At 41.8% G+C, this 16,533-nt stretch overlaps 1 protein-coding gene across 2 annotated transcripts in view; it reads right to left on the bottom strand.

The window, feature by feature from the left end:
• Positions 1-16,020, bottom strand: part of NADK2 (NAD kinase 2, mitochondrial) — a 31,420-nt gene extending 15,400 nt beyond the window's left edge. For both annotated transcript variants that reach the window (XM_070411828.1, XM_070411829.1), the window contains exons 1-6: positions 15,706-16,020; positions 10,062-10,150; positions 9,118-9,206; positions 8,210-8,291; positions 3,633-3,716; positions 2,717-2,853 (exon numbers count right to left, since the gene is read on the bottom strand). In XM_070411828.1, the coding sequence (XP_070267929.1) occupies positions 2,717-2,853; positions 3,633-3,716; positions 8,210-8,291; positions 9,118-9,206; positions 10,062-10,150; positions 15,706-16,008 (784 nt within the window). In that variant the 5' untranslated portion in view covers positions 16,009-16,020. The remainder of the gene's footprint in view (positions 1-2,716; positions 2,854-3,632; positions 3,717-8,209; positions 8,292-9,117; positions 9,207-10,061; positions 10,151-15,705) is intronic.
• Positions 16,021-16,533: the final 513 nt, after the last annotated feature.

Genomic DNA, 16,533 nt, shown 5'->3' with positions numbered 1-16,533 from the left:
AATATAGAATTTTTATACAGTAGTAGGGACAGGGACTGCTACACTGTGCAATTCTCTCACACTGCCATACTGGTAGACTATGTTTTCAGGCCGACTCACACTGGATATACACATGGGACTAGCAACAGCCTATGGAATAGGAGCAAAAAAAGTACAAAGGCCTGCTCCTAAAACTTCCCTTAAGGCTCTCCACGTTTTCCCCCCCAAGTTCCTCTACCCAGGATCCAATAGAAGACTTAGAGGCCCTACAGCAGTGGTTCTCAACCTTCCTAATGCTGCGACCCTTTAATACAGTTCCTCATGTTGTGGTGACCCCCAATTTCATTGTTACAAATTGAACATAATTAAAGCATAGTGATTCATCACAAAAACAATATGTAATTATAGATGTGTTTTCCGATGGTCTTAGGCGACCCCTGTGAAAGGGTCGTTCGACCCCCAAAGGGGTAGCGACCCACAGGTTGAGAACCACTGCCCTAGATGATAGGAGCCACTGTTTGGAAGTTGCTTGAACACACCTTGGACTGTGAGTGAGAGGAGCTAGAATTAAACCTTCATTAAGTTAAGCCACTGCAATTCTGGGATTGTTTAGCATATCCATTCACTTATCCAAATTAATAAAAGCAGCCTTGAAAATAAGAAAGTTACTAGGTTTACATGATAAAAAATGTTTAAAAAATAATAAATAAACTAACTCTATGTTCCTTTGAAGGTATATAGGTAACAAGAATGAATTCATTAATTTTTACACAAATACAATCTAGCTAAGGGCAGATTATACTACATACAATGAAAATTTTTGTTTAAAGTTACATCAGACCTTTTTAAACTGAAAAGTCAAAAAACCTATTTTTTTCCCCTCTGTAATCTTTTGTTCTAAATTAGAAAGCTACATAAGGGATCAACATGGTGGTATATTTATAATCACAAACTTATACCTATATTCAAAAATCCCAAGTGTCAGCTTACTAGGAAATGTTTCCTACCAACATGAAAAGAATTTAAATAGGAAATATGAGCTATACCTTGAACTCTTTCTCAATTTTGTCTCAGAAAATAAAGCTATCAAAAATCTCCAGTCCTAGCTGGTTTGGCTCAGTGGATAGAGCGTCAGCCTACAGACTGAAAGGTCCTGGGTTTGATTCCGGTCAAGGGCACATGCCCGGGTTGCGGGCTCGATCTCCAGTAAGGGGTGTGTAGGAGGCATGATGTTTCTCTCTCTCCCCCTTCCTCTCTGAAATCAATAAAAATATATTTAAAAATAAATACATAAATATAACACTCCAAACTAGTTCCTAGACATGATAAATATCACATAATTATTAATGGTATCAACAATATTAATAACTACCTCAATAATTAACACAATCTCCCACATTAACATAAAAAATCTGAAACTATTCTGATTCCAAATTCTTTACAATGTAATAACCTACTCCCATCACAATCACCACCACGACCACTCTCACTCCTGCTCTGGAAACCTGCAGGAGTTTCTTTTATCCCTGCAATCTGGCATAGCTTGTGGGGCCTTTTAACATAATTATTCAAGTGGTCTGTGGGTCCTTTTAATTCAAAGATTGATGCCTACATTTTATATGAACGCCCTGGGTACTACTCAATTTATATGTAATTTTGCTTCTCTATATAATACATTAACTTAAATTATGAGCTAAAAACAGTGAACCTAACATAGGAGTTTGAGCAATGAGCCTCTGAATATCAATCTACCTCTTTCCTATAAGACTGGGTGAAAAGAGCCGAACCTAACCATCTTCTGGTGTGGGACAAAGTAAGATTTCTAGCTAAGATTTTTAAATCTTAGTGAACAGTTGCTGCAGCCTTTCAAAATCAGTAATGGGAATTTATATGCATGTAATTACTTAAAAGATTTCTAAAATCAAATGATTTTTGTTTGGGGAGAGAAGGAACATCTTTAAAACATGACATGAACACACACACAAGTTAGGAACATGCTAACCTCTAAAGCTATAATCACCATGAAAACTCACAGAGCGGGGGTGGATAAATATTAGGTACCACAACAAGACAGAAACAGACACAGAAAGCAGATATGTAAAGGTAGCTTTTCCTGGTCTTGCACCATGAAAGTCTTAGAGCTAGGAGAAAAGTAGGAAAATGTACCAGTAATCCACAAATAGGCTCAAAAATGAGAATTCACCTTAACTACTTATAACAAAAAGCTGCATATCACCCTATGCTAAAATTCTCTTAGCAGCTTACACAATTGTTTGAAACAAATCTGAAGGCTGGAATGCAAAATTTCGCAACATAAATGTTTTAATCAGTAACTATAACTATAGTAAATATGTTTAAATGTAACTATATGAATATATAATTATTATGAAATCTTCCACAGATTAGCTCGTTTTAGTTCTACTGCTTTATTTTTCCTTTTTGACCTTTCAAAGATTAAGGCCAAGAATCTTTCCTTAAATATCATCTACCCCTTTGGACATTTTCAAACCCATCCTAGAAAACATTTCTCTTAGAAATATGCTATATTTCTTACTTCAGTGTCTAATCATAGTAAGTTTTACACCTGAAATAGTTCACTGTACTTTCGTAAGTATTGTCAGTACTTTCGTAAGTACTGAAGTAAGTTAATTATAAAGTATTACTTTTAGAAATTAGACATCAAAAGAACTATAAGTTAAATATTGACCCAAATACATCTAACCCCCAATCCACCTACTGTCATCATGAACTCTGTCGACATTGAAGGCTTGACTGTGTTGATTCAAACTCAGCTGCTGTTCATGAAGGTCCACAGGAACGGGGTTGATGCCAGTCCCTTCAAGGTATAACCTGATACGCTGCCTCCATAACCACCTGGGAAGAGTGAATGAAAAGCAAGTTATGTTAAGACAGAATAAATTAAACTAAGAATTAGACATTGTAATTGTACCAAATTAAAAAGTCATTTAAAAAACCTACTTGTTCCAGGAACAAATTATACTAGAAACACCTAAAATTCACAGGTTCCTGCTAAAAGACAGATTTAGAAGTTTATTTCTTTGTTCGATCATAATGGAAATATCTAACCTATGTGTACAAAATGTCCCAAATAACTTGAATTAAAGTCAAATTCTTTATCAAGGTAGTCTGACCACTGAACAAATTCAGTGGAAGAAATATGGAAAAAAACCATCTCCATTGCTTAAGAAACACTAATCTGTAAGACAGGGATACCAAGAATATCAGCAAGGGAGGAACTCTCAGTCATTCTGGGTGGGAGAAGAGGAGGATAAAAAACATAAAAATCTCAGAGGTTTGAATACTCAGTTTTAACCAACAGTTTTTACTATCTTTCTAAGATCATGTAACAAGGCTTAGAAAGTAGAGACATGGCATATATCTCACTGAAGGAAAAAACCCCTCTATTTACAATTACATATAGGCCAAGTGGCATGTGTCAGGGATTCTCTATATAGTTCTGATTGGACTAGAATAAGGTAAGTTAGATGTGTTTGTGACTCAGCTAGTATATTACGTTTTATGGCTACTGTTATAATTGTGGACTAATCAAATAGTATCTAATTCCGTTTAACAGTATTTTAATGATACACCTTTATTAAGATATTTATATAACAACAGAAAGAAATTCCTACCTGAACTCACCACGATAGAACTTCTGTAAGGCTTCTGGGAAGGAATGTGTATAGCGAACAGGAAGACACAAATGACCCTCAGACCTTCATTTGAAAAGGAGTTGGTGGTGGTGTAAAAGGAAGAAGAAAAAAGGCTTAATTCAAAAATCAGATATGAATTTTTTAAAATTTCAACTCTATACTTAATTTGTTTTTGCCACAAAATTGTCTATTTTCAACAAAAACAAAAAAGAATAGACATAGTTTAAATCCAGCTTTACTGCCACAATACACAATACTACTTAATTTCCACATTATAGTGAAACTGAAAATAACAGCAAATTTGCCACAGACTGACCACCTTGCAAAACTGTCTGATGGTACAGTGGTGTTTGCATCTTATCCTGAAATTATCTAACTATTAATTTTGGGCAAGTCACCAGCTTCTTCATCTCTATGCTATAAACCCACCAATCTACAAAGGTTATTCTGAGGATTCAAAGTATTGATGTGAAAGTGTTTTGAACTATAAATCCCTTTTAAATTAAACATCATTTAAAATATTCCAAGACACTAAAACTCAGTTTAATCCAATGTACTGTTTCATTTTCTCAAAAAACCGTATCAGGATGAACTCCTTCAAGGAGTAAACAGCCTGATGTAGAAGACAGAATGTTTTTATTGCAAACTGCAAAGTGTTAAGATTGCCTATAAGCTGCTACAGAAAGATGAGAGAATATAGCACCTAACGTGATGAAAGGTGTCCGGCGCAATGATTATCAGTCTTGAAAGAAAGATGGCTTCAATCTTGAAGGAAAGGTTGAGAGTAGACTTGGCAAAACAAACTCTTGGTAATACTGTAAGTTAACGTGTAAGTGTGAAGAGCAGTAAACAAGGTTTTCATGAAGTTGTGACTAATCAATTTCTTTATCTGAGAGGTCAACACTGAGGTTAAAAAACGTTATGTTCACTGCAATACTTTACATACTGCTAAGTATATAAAAGGTATTAACAGTCATTTGATGGAAAATATCTGTTGAGGTCAACTGCAGGTCTAAAACACTCAGGAGAGGCGATCCCTCGTGAGGTTAGTCAGATTCTCAGCTAGCAAGCTAAGCATCGGAAAGCTTGACTTAGCCTGGAGGATTCTCTTTCAATGTGGCTCACTCACATGGCGGGCAAACTGGTGCCAGCTGTTGGCAAGAGGCCTGATTCCTCTCCAGGGATCCTCTCCAGGGGGCTTAGGTATCTCACACCATGGTGGCTGACTTACCCCAGAATGAACGGTCCAAGAAGCTGCAATACCAGTGACAGCCTAGCCTTGGAAGCCACACACAGGCATACCATATTCTACTGGTCAGAGGCCAGGCCTGATTGCATATAGAAGCGGGTAGGGAACCACATAAAGGTGTAAATACTAGGAAGCTGCCAACTTGGAGGCTGGATACCATATGCCCTCTATCACATTCTAATTATTAAGCACTGAAATGTCTCAGTAGAATGGGTGCAGAATACAAAAGACACAAACAGAAATTATACATTTCATTTAGATGAGCCCATGTAAGTGAGCCATCTTAGAAGTAGATCCTACAGCCCAAGGCAAGGCTAAAGATGGCCTGAAGTCCAAGCGCATCTGACTATAAATTCCTCAGATCCAAACCAAACCCACCCGGCTGAGCTGTCCTGAATTCCTGAGACACAGAAACCCTGAGAGATAATCAGTGATGATTGTTGTTTTACACCTCTAAGTTTTGGGAAGATTTGTTATTCGGCATTTGATACCTAATACAGAGAAAAAGAAACTTAAGTTGAACAATAACTTCTGGGCTTACTTAAGGTTGTGAGGGACCACAGTGCTTTAAAAAAAGAAGTCAGGCAACCTGAATTACTGAACAAGCCCACAGGCTTAATCTACTTCTGCCTGAAGAAAAGGAGAGAAACAACGGACTTCTAAAACCTACTATTCTAGGTAAAAATTAGAGGCAACACCGTCTACTTATAGTTGCAAAATCCTCATAAGATTATGAGCATTAAGTCATCTTTTTAAATATGTTTTAATAAACTGTATAAAATACCTAGAATCTCTTAAAGATATAAAAATAGTTCATTAAAAGTTCTAAAATACATACACATCAACAATAAAGTTAATAAAAAAATAATCACAGAACCAATTATCTCAATTCCTTATGCTCAGGGAATATTAACTCAACTAGGATGGGGTCCTAGCCCTGCTCCCTGAGATCATTTAATTAATCATTCATTTCAATGCTTATTGCCTACTGACTATATATCTACATATATAAAAGTGTAACATGCAAATTGACCAGACAGCAGAACGACCGGTCGGCTATGATGCGCACACAGGATCAGGGCCTGCCAGCCAACCTCTCGGTCCCTCCCCGCCAGCTGGCAGGCTCCAATCGCCTGATGGGGAATGGGGGTGGGTGGCAGCAGATGGGGGCAGCGCCGGGGCCCCAATCGCCCCACTGGTTGCCTCACACACAGAGGGCAACCGGTGGTAGAGCGCAGGGCTGGCTGCCAGCAGCCAGGGAAGATTGGCCCTGATCACAGGCCAGGCCTAGGGATCCTACCCGTGCATGAATTTTGTGCACTGGGCCTCTAGTAATACTATAATAGTGATAGAGAAAGTAAAGCACAAAGTCCTGAACTCAGGGAAATCAGTCAAATGGAAGAAAGAATCAAGCAGAAATAATAGAGAGATAAGTAGAGCCTGTCCAGGGACTTGCAGTCAGAGCCCAGGAGAGGCACCAGTGTGGAATGAACAAGAACTACTCCAATGAGAAAGAGGTGTAAGGGCACTTGAGGCAAAAGCACACAACGGCATGAAAAGAACACAGCCTTATGGAAAACTACTTATTCTTTCAGGTCCTGCTATCTCAAATACCAAAAGAGCTCCTCACTAGCAAAAGGCCTCCACATGTGAGCCTCCACCCATGGTGTTAGCAGATGCTCAGACATTACATGTGCACTTAAGAACAGCCTTTACAAACAGTCCCTGACAAAACAGGATGAGTTGGTCACCCCAGTATAGTAAATAGTTAGATTTTATTCTGAGTTAATGGCAATCACCATAAGATTCTGAGCAGAGAAGTCACAAAATAGCATCAAACTTTCATAAAATGATCACTCTGGCTGCAGTGGGGAGGAGAAATATAAATAAGAGTAAGAATGGAAACAGTCAATGTTGGATATAAGAATTTTCAAGTCACCAGGATCTAAGTTAAAACCATAGATATTAATCTGTTATTCTAGAGACAGTATAGCCCAGAGGATAATATGTGAAAACACCAGTATATAAGCAGTGACCAAAAAATAAGACCCATCAAGAGATAGTGAAAAGAAGTAGCCATAGAGGTAGAAAGGAAAGGGCATCATAATGCCAAAGACGCACGATGCAACAAGGGGGCAGTTAGCACCAAAAACTTCCCAGAAATCAAGTAAAACAAGAGCTAAGTGTCCAGTGGGTTTGGTAACCAGGGTATCATCACTTTATGTGGCAAAGGCTACATCAATGAACTGGTTGGGGGTGAATCCGGAGAAGACTGCTAAGGTTTAGAAAATAACTGTGAAGTAAGAAAGTGGAGATACCCAGCTTTGGGATAGAGGAAAGGAAAGGGAAATAACCAAGAACATGACACAGGGTAAAGAATTGATTAAAATTTCTTGAAAGATGGGAGTCTTAAGTATTTAGCCTAAAAGGAAATCATGTGTGAAGGGAGAGAGGAAAAAAGGGAACAGAACAAGATTTTCTTTAAGTGTGAGAAAAGCTGAAGTTCTTCCATTTCCTTTGTGAGAGAGGAGCAGGGTGTGTTGAAGGAGAGCAGGGAGGACACGAATTTGGAGAGCCACTCTTGAAGGAGCTGCCACAGGGAATGGGGAAGAGAGAGGACTTGGGCCAAATAGAAAGTTAATCGAACAACTGAGAGTACAGTTCTAAGTGCTAGAAATTACAAATGCAAAGTAAATTTGGGCCACCAAGGCCAAGTGTCTATGATTTTTTTCCCCGGATGGTCTCAACAGTGGTGATACAGGAATAGAGAGGATAACAAACTGATCTAGGATTAAGTAGAAAGATAACAATACAAAATAATTAAGAAATTTGTCAAGAAAGTGAATAAGGGAGAATTAAATGAAGGAAATAGAGAGGATCAACTCGGTAAAAGTCAAAGACAGACTTGAGAGATGGGAAAATTCTAGATGATCATAAAGCTCAGGTATGATCACGGCTATGGGCAGCTGGAACACAATGGGGGTGAATGTCAGCGAAGCTGAGGAAAGAAGGAAAAAAATGATAACAGGATTTGGTCTCTTCACCAAGTCAATGAAGTCACCAGAAAAATCAGTGGACGCATAACCAGGATTGTCACCGGGAACCATTAGAAAGGACAGAAGATGGAACATTGACTCATCACTCCTTGCAGCAGCACACCCAGCAATATGACCAGGTACAGACAATTACGAGGAGCTTCCAAATGTTAAGATTTATCACACACAGATACTATGCAAAGAAAGCATCAGTGTTCTTGTGTATTACACTAAAAAAAAAAAAAAGAGCCAAACAACATGTTTTTCCTTACCGTTCTGGATCAGTGTTCACTCCAATCACTGGCTTAAGTCTGTCCAACACTTTACTTGCTGCCAGAAGCATTGTGCCATCACCTACAGGCCAGAAGACAGACCCAGACTTGTTATAAAACTGGTTTCTAATGTCATTTGAACTCCAGTACTTTCAACAATCACCGCCGCCATCCCATCCTGCTGACTGTCACAGTCTATTCCACCTCCTCTCTACCCATCGTCCCTTTGCATACTATCTCCACTCTCACTTAGGATTTCTCAACAGTGGCAGGATTGACGTCTTAACTCAGGTAATTCTTTGTGGTGGGGAGCTGTCCTGTGCATTGTAGGATGGCTAGCAGTAGCCCTGGCCTTCACCCACTAGATGACTCCCTAACTGGGAACCCTGCTCTAATCTTATCACTTCTATTAGCTGATTCTCTTTCTTTCTCTCATAACATCAGTCCAAGTTCACAAATTATTTTAATGAGAATATGTCCAACCAAGTGTCCAATTTCAGATATTCTCTCCAACAAATGCTGTCAACTTAAAGGTTTAGAAAGAATGTTTATTAACTTAATAATAAAGCTCAGGGGGGAAAAAGTGTATGTATATTGGGGCCAGAGAAGGATGGAATTTATCTAATCTCATTAAACTCTTAAACAACTTTAATTTTTTTTCAAGATTGGCATAACTAACCACTAATCCTCTGAATCATACTTAAAGTTAAATACACACCTTGAATAGACACAGAAATATATGCATGGAACCTCAAAGTAACATCATTCACTAAAAAAGGGACATGCTATGTAAACAGATCCTAAAAACCCACAACCTTATCTTATAGCAGGCTTCAACCACCGCTACTGGAAGCAGGCGTCCTAACGAGCATCTCGGCATCCCCCATCTTTATCTGTAAAGCTATTACCTCCTGCAGCTATGACGGCATCTGCCCATCGAACAGTTTCTTCATCATATTCTCTCCTCTTTACTAGACGGACCTCAATTCCCTCGTTCCTAAGGTAAAAAAGTAGAGGTTATATAAAAGCTCCACTAACAGCATCACAAGGATGTTTTCTGAGGCAGATTATTACAATGAAGATGTAAAATAAACTATTTTGTTTTATAAACAAATTTATGTTTAGCTTTGTAAGGTTAGCTTAATTTTCTTTTAATTGCAACAGCCAATTAACTATAAGTCATGAAGCATATGAATAAACTGAAAGTTAATGACTATCCCAATCTCTTTAAAAACATCTTTTATAGCTACTGACAAATGAAAGACAATTTTTAAATTATAAAACTGAATAGCCATTATTTTAAATCCAAAATATATTCATTTGAGTGCCAGACCCTGAAATAGTGACTACTTTCTAATTTGCATGTTCTTACACTGATTCTCCTGTATACACATCAACTAACTAGATTTACCCTAAATTAACAGGTTTCTATAATGATGATTCTTAGGCATTCAAAGATTACAATGAATATCCATATAACCAATCTAGGATTTTAAGAAACAAAACATTACACATACATAAAAAAAAAAAAAATAACGAAGAAAAAAAAACAAACAAAAAAGAAAAAACATTACACATACAGTTGAAGCCTGCTGTGTACAAGTTAACCCTGTGTAGAAAAGGCACTTCTTGGGCAGACCAAATAATAACTGAAAAACTGGGAAATTTTCAGAGTATAATAAAAATTTCCTTAGAAATACTACAATATCAGGTCCATTAACCACAATATAATTTTCTGAAAGTGATTTTATAATGGACATCTTTATTTTAAAATCTAATGATTAGCTGCTAGGTAGAGAAAATTGGAATTCCTGAATACAAAAGCCCACCCAAAATCCAATCACAGACTTACCGTAAACTATCTAGAATATGCTCTACATTTTTGGTGTGAATATGATGTCGTTCAAGCAGTCCACTGTAGCTAGAGCCTTTCAATGCAAGCTACATAAAAATAAAACAAGTGTTGTCTTATTACATGATATAAAGTACATATTACATTTCTTTAAAAAGCCCTATAGAAAACAAAATGCAGTTTTTATTTGAAGGCACATTTTAATGACTACCTGTGAAACTTAAGTCTAAACTGAACTAGGAAGTCTGATTTCAGAAAAATCACAATTTTATTTTAATACCAAATACATCATTAAGTTTCCTGAATCATCTAGTCAATAGGATCTCATCATTTGCCTGTTTTACAGTTTGAGTGTTTTATTTTTTAAAAGGGTTTATAATATATTGCATATGGCTAATTGAAGATCAAGGATCAACTAATATTTTATCAGGCAGTTGACTTTCTTCCATTTGGATTTGCAGCTCGCTTGTATTTAGATTTATGAACTCTATTTGGTATTTACCTTAATCCAAACAAAGGCTGGTTAGCTCTCAGAACAGATAACTTTTAGATATAAAGACATGTATCTTTCAAGAACTCTCTCTCCCAGTCCATTGGAGTGACATTTTATAATGTTACTATCTTACCATTTAATACTCTCCTTTTAAAGCATGTCTTCTAAATAATCCATTAAGTAAAATGTTAGAAGTTTAGAAATATCCTCAATAAACGTCCATTTAATCAAGTAGGAAATTTATCCGCTAGAACTACAAGCATGTTAGTCATGGCCAGTTTCACTCAGTGATTGGAGTGTCGGTCCGAGGACTGAAGGGTCGCAGGTTCGATTCCAGTCAAAGGCACATACCTGGGTTACCAGCTCCATCCTGGGCCAGGTCAGGGCACATGTGGGAGGCAGCCAATAGATGTGTCTCTCTCACATCGATGTTTCTCTATCTCTCTCCCTCCCTTCCACTCTCTCTAAAAATAAAAATAAAAATCAGTGGAGAAACATATCCTCAGGTGAGGATTAACAACAAAAAAAGCATTATTATTTCCTTTCCTTATCCAAATTCCCTTACACCTTGCCTCTTTATGATACAAATCAGTTTTAAGTACCTGTCTAAAATGCAATTTAAAATATATTTTTGTTTTAAATCATTACTTACAGATTTTAAAGTAAAACCAATTTAGATAGACTTTTAATGTTTTTTACTTTTTTAAAAGGTTACACAATACAACATAGAAGATGCATATATAAAAAATCTTAATTCAATATAATCTTATTACTCCAGGATGATTTGTATTAATTATATTTTAACACCTAACTTCCCAACCTTTTGTTAAAAGTACTGAGTTAAGAGTTTTAAAATAGCCTTGGCTGGGTGGCTCAGCTGGTTGGAGTGTCACCCCAAAAGGTTGTGGGTTCGATTCCAGGTCAGGGCACATAGCTAGATTGCGGGTTTGATCCCTGGGTGGGGATATCTAGGAGAGGCAGCCAATCAAAGTTCATCACTCACATCTCTCTCTCTCTCTTCAATGAAAAGAACAGGTGCAGACTAGCTTAAACATGTTATCACTGAGCAAAGAGACGAGACAAAGAAAAAGAATGTTTCACTGTGTTGATTTGTGTGTATAGATTATTTCTGGAAGCACACATAAGACAAGGATTAATCAGAAATGAAGTTCAACAGGCAGACAGGAGCCACTTCGTGAAGGGACTTGTTGGGCACTACAGATAACGAAGGCTCATCCATAGCAGTTTCTCAAAGTGTGATCCCGGGATCACTTGCAAACGTGGAGAGCATGTTTTTTGGGGGGTTTTTTTTGTGTTGTTGTTTTTTTAAATATATTTCTTTACTGATTTAGGAGAGGAAGGGAGAGGGAGGAAGAGATAGATACATCAATGATGAGAATCATTGATTGGCTGCCTTCTGCATGGCCCCTACTGGGGATCAAGCCTGCAATCCCGGTATGTGCCCCTGGCCTGAATCTAACCTGGTACCTTTCAGTCCACAGGCCATCGCTCTATCCACTGAGTCAAACCGGCTAGGGCGAGAGCGTGTTTTTAAAATGCTGAGTCAGCAGCTTTAAGGGTGTGGTTCAGAAAGGCAGAGTCTGGGAGGTCTCCACCAAGTCAATCAGAATTCTGGAGGGGTGGGGAGACTGAGGTCCAGGCATCTTCATTTTAACAAAGCCCCTAGCTGACTCCACAGGTTATGGGGAGCTTTGGGGAGTTCTAAGCAGAGCGTGAAGTGGCCAGATGTTCACGTTAGATAGACCACGCTGGTGCCTGTGTCTGGAAGATTGAGAGGAGTGAGGTTTCCGTTAGGAGGCTCGGGCAGCACTCCAGATCACGTTCTTTAATTTGACAAACACACATACTGCATACACTATACTCATTGCACACCACGTGGCAAAAGTATTATGTGCCCAAGAACTACAACCCAAGCTACACCATTGTTCTCAGAAAACAGAGTAAGGCAAACAAAATCCAAGGCACTACATGTCCCAAAGCTATTACCAAGGCAATATCTAGGGACAGTTTAATCCTATAATAGAGGGGCTGCTAAATGCAATTTTTCTATCCCATTTTGAAAATATATCTTAATACTATAAATGAGAACCAGTAAAGGGGGTTGCATCTGAGATTGTTAACACCTGCAGTTGGGGGAGAGGAGAGTGGAAACTGCTCATTTCTTATTTGGTATAGATCAAAATATTTTTCAATAACACCTTCTTTTTTGACCAATAAGACATGTTTATGATGTCAAAAACTTTTCCAATCAGCTTTGATTCATCTAAAGGTCTAATTTGTGAGACTCTTGGATTCTGTTACTAAAAGTTCCACATTTGCCAACATGTTACATCTCATGATATAAATTGTAATAACAGCTTTAAACCTTGCAAGGTCATGAGCCAGTAGAGAGAAAATCCTTGACTAGAAATCCTCAACTCACAGTAAGTCATTCATCAGTTAGGGCAGTGGTTCTCAACCTTCCTAATGCCGCGACCCTTTAATACAGTTCCTCATGTTGTGGTGACCCCCAACCATAAAATTATTTTCGTGGCTATGTCATAACTGTAATTTTGCTACTGCTATGAATCGTAATGTAAATATCTGATATGCTATATGTGTTTTCTGATGGTCGCGACCCACAGGTTGAGAACCATCGAGTTAGGGGACGGGAAAAGCAAGACTTAAAAATTAAGCAATGTAACCAATGTGAAAGAGTAAATGATGACATTTGAAGGATGTAAACCTATTGTGTACATGCTTTATTGACTAAAAATATTTCCTCTAGTTGCTTATGTTTCTACAAAGTTAGAAAACCATGAGGCTTCAGGATATAAACTTGTACTGGTATTCCACCCTCATCTTCCCTTTGCATTTTTACAGGTAACCTAAGAAACCTAACAGATCTATTTGCAACACAACCACCACCATAAAGAGAGAAGCCTCTGATACAAACTCCAGGTTACCATGACACTACAGACAGCAACCATGGTGCCCAACGACACAACTAAGCACGTGGCTACTCTCCTTTATACCCAATTCACATGATTTGTATACCTTAGTATCTTTTACCCCCAACAAAACAGCAAAAAATATTAATCATTTTTCCATTCCTAATCCAGAATCCCACTGTCGAACAACTTCACCCCGACTAGTATTCTTCGGCCTAGTCCTGATCTCTGGCCTTAGTAGAAATGAGAAAACTAACCCAATAATACTCCACTGAAATAAAAACAACTATTTCAAAACTGTGTTCTATAGTCCACAAGTTTTACTTCAAAGTTTTCTTATCCCAAACAGCATTACCCAGTGATAGACAAATATTTACCTAGTAGAGATTTCTCTTCAGATACTGTTCGGGGACACTAGGCTGTTCGCTTGTATTGATTTGCCTACATTGAAAAAGTTTTGATGAGTGGCAATCTAGTTCAGAGGTCCAATAATTAATCTAATTCGGATGCCACCCATTTTCTTGAGGCCTTGAAAAAGCTAACCTGTTTCAACATGCCAGTCTGTCTGGGGTCTTGGAGGCTACAGTCCAACCCTGGTATCTTACACGCTGAATTAGGTAAAAGCTCGCTGAAAACTGCCAGCACTACACAGAGAGTAGTGTTTCCACCCATGGGTCCCAGATAAGTTAAAAAGACTCAGAGGAAGCAGTTAACCACACTACCTGGGCCTAATGACTCCAACCTCCTAACCCTCACAAACCCTGCACTATTTTAAATGGTTGTGGGAGGTTTCCATAAAGTTGTATGAAGAGCATACTAGTACTTATGGGTGCATGGCATTTCACCTTTTTAAAAAGTAGATCTCGTGAAATCGGGAGTGCCGCCCAAGGGACACAGCCTTGTCCCAAAACAGAAACACCTGCTTCTGTTCCTGTTCCCTGCCTCACCCCCCATTTCACACCCCAACACAAACTTTACTCCAACCTCCTGCTCCACCGGCTTGCTGACTGCCTCTTTTAACGGAGGCAACTGTTTCTATCCATTGCTACTGTTTTCTGTTCATTGCAACTGTTTTCTATTCGACCACTTAAGGAGGGAAACCAAATCTGCACCCGGAACTCCTCCGACCCATGAACGCAGGGCCCCTCTTCAATGAGCTCATCGAAGCGTCAAGAACTTTAATGCTGAACACAGATTCAGTGCTTAAGCAAAGGGAATTCACAACTTTACGTGGATACCTCCCACAAAATATCACCAAAAGGTTTGCTGAAGATGACAAGCCAGGCGTTCAGAACGGGCTGCCTGCCCGCGCACAGAATTCTACAAGATGAGGGTTATAGGCGATCAATTCCCAAAGCCTTTCCTTGCAGTGCGGACAGTTAAGAGATCTGCAAAGGAGATTACTGCAAACTGTTCCCGGGAGCACCCCCACTCCCCGGTCCCTAAAACGGGCGGATGGGAGCACGGGACCACGAGTTGCACAGGGGAGTGTGAGTCTTCAGGGCCGCTTCCTGGGCGGACCTACATGCCCCGCACGAACACGAATAAACACCTGCACCCGGCACCGCCCGGGGTGGAGGCGCCGCTATGTTACGGACGGGGCTCTTCCGCACATAACTGCCGGGTCTGCCCGCCCTTTGCCTCGACCTTTCCACTCAGTAACATATTCAAAGTCAGGTTTCCTCCCTCGCTCTTCCCAGCACCACAGCCACGTGTGCTTTCAAAACAAACGGCCGGAACCTGGCCGGACCGCCCCGCCGCCGCGAGGAAAAGGCTCCCCCCGACGGGCCGGGAGCGCCCGGACGGCCCCGCCGAGCCCCAGGGGGTGTGTCCGCGGCGCCTGCCCCTCGCGGCGGCCAGTACCCCGCTTTCTCGGGGGGGTTGGGGGGCGGGGTCTGGGGAGCACTCTGCAGAGCGCCCGGACGCCAGCCCTCCTGGGGGGCTGCTGCTACTGCTACTCCCAGTGAAGGGGGGTCCAAATAAGCCCCAAAGCCCTCCACTGGGGAGCCCCCGGCCCCTACCCCAGGCTTCCTGGGGACGCCCCGCCCCGCGGTCTCTGCACGAACAATGACCCCCCTCTTTTTCCCTCCCCCCCCAGGCGAGGGGGGACCTCGGAGAGAGGCCAGAGGGAGTGGGGCCGCGAGCAGGGCGGGAGCTGCGCCTGGGGCGCCCCGGGAGGGGGTCTCGGCCCGGGACCCACCAGCTGCTTGAGGTCCTCCTCCGAGAGCTCCGCGTAGCGGTAGCGCTCTTGCTCGAACTCGTAGCGGGTGGTCTTCGCCACCACCACCACCCGGGACGGGCGGAAGCCGCCGTCGGGGCGCCGGCCGCAGCCCGCCAGCTCGCGCGCCTGCCCCTGCCCCAGGCGCCGCCTGCCGCCCCCGTCGCCGCCGAGCCGCGGCCGCGCGCCGGGGCCTCCCGCGCCCGGAACCCGCAGCGCCGCCGCCCGGCCGCCCGCGACGCGACGACAGCTGCCCAGCAGGAAGCCCCGGTAGCAAGTCATCATCCGCCCGGCGGAGGGTGCAGGCCCGCGCTCCCGCCTGCGCCCGCGCCGCCCCGGCCTCTCACTGGGCGCCGGGCGGCCAGAGGTTAAGTGCGGGGCCCAGCGCGGCCCGCGCCGGGAGGGGGACGCGCCCGGACGTTGAGGGGGCGGGGCCAGCGGGCGATTGGAAGGGGCAGAGCCCACGCGCGGGAAAGGTGGGTGGGACGAGCCGCGGGCCTCTGGGTGGTGGGTTGTGTTTGTGGGTGGTAGCGTTTCCACCCGCGCCTGCGCAGATGCCGCCGAGCCGCCCGCGGGCCAGCTTCTCGCTCCACCCCTTTCCTGCGGGCGCTCTCTCCGCCAATCAGCCCTCTGCCAACTCTCTCGGCCAATCGGGACGCGCTGCGCCCGAGGAGCTGCGGGGATTGGCTGCGGCCGGGGGAAGGGCTGGGATTCCATTTGGCGTAGGAGCTGCTCTAAAGAATCCAGCTGGAACCGGTCGGAGGCCACGCCGCCGGGGCTGCGGGCTGGTGTTTGAGGGGCTGCTGGGAA

Source organism: Myotis yumanensis, unplaced genomic scaffold (assembly GCF_028538775.1).
Source record: "Myotis yumanensis isolate MYYU_CA2020_CCGP unplaced genomic scaffold, mMyoYum1.0.hap1 SCAF_4, whole genome shotgun sequence".
In the NCBI taxonomy this organism is placed as follows: domain Eukaryota; kingdom Metazoa; phylum Chordata; class Mammalia; order Chiroptera; family Vespertilionidae; genus Myotis; species Myotis yumanensis.
The sequence above is the reverse complement of the archived record's forward strand: the minus strand, read 5'-3'. Positions and strand labels throughout refer to the sequence as shown.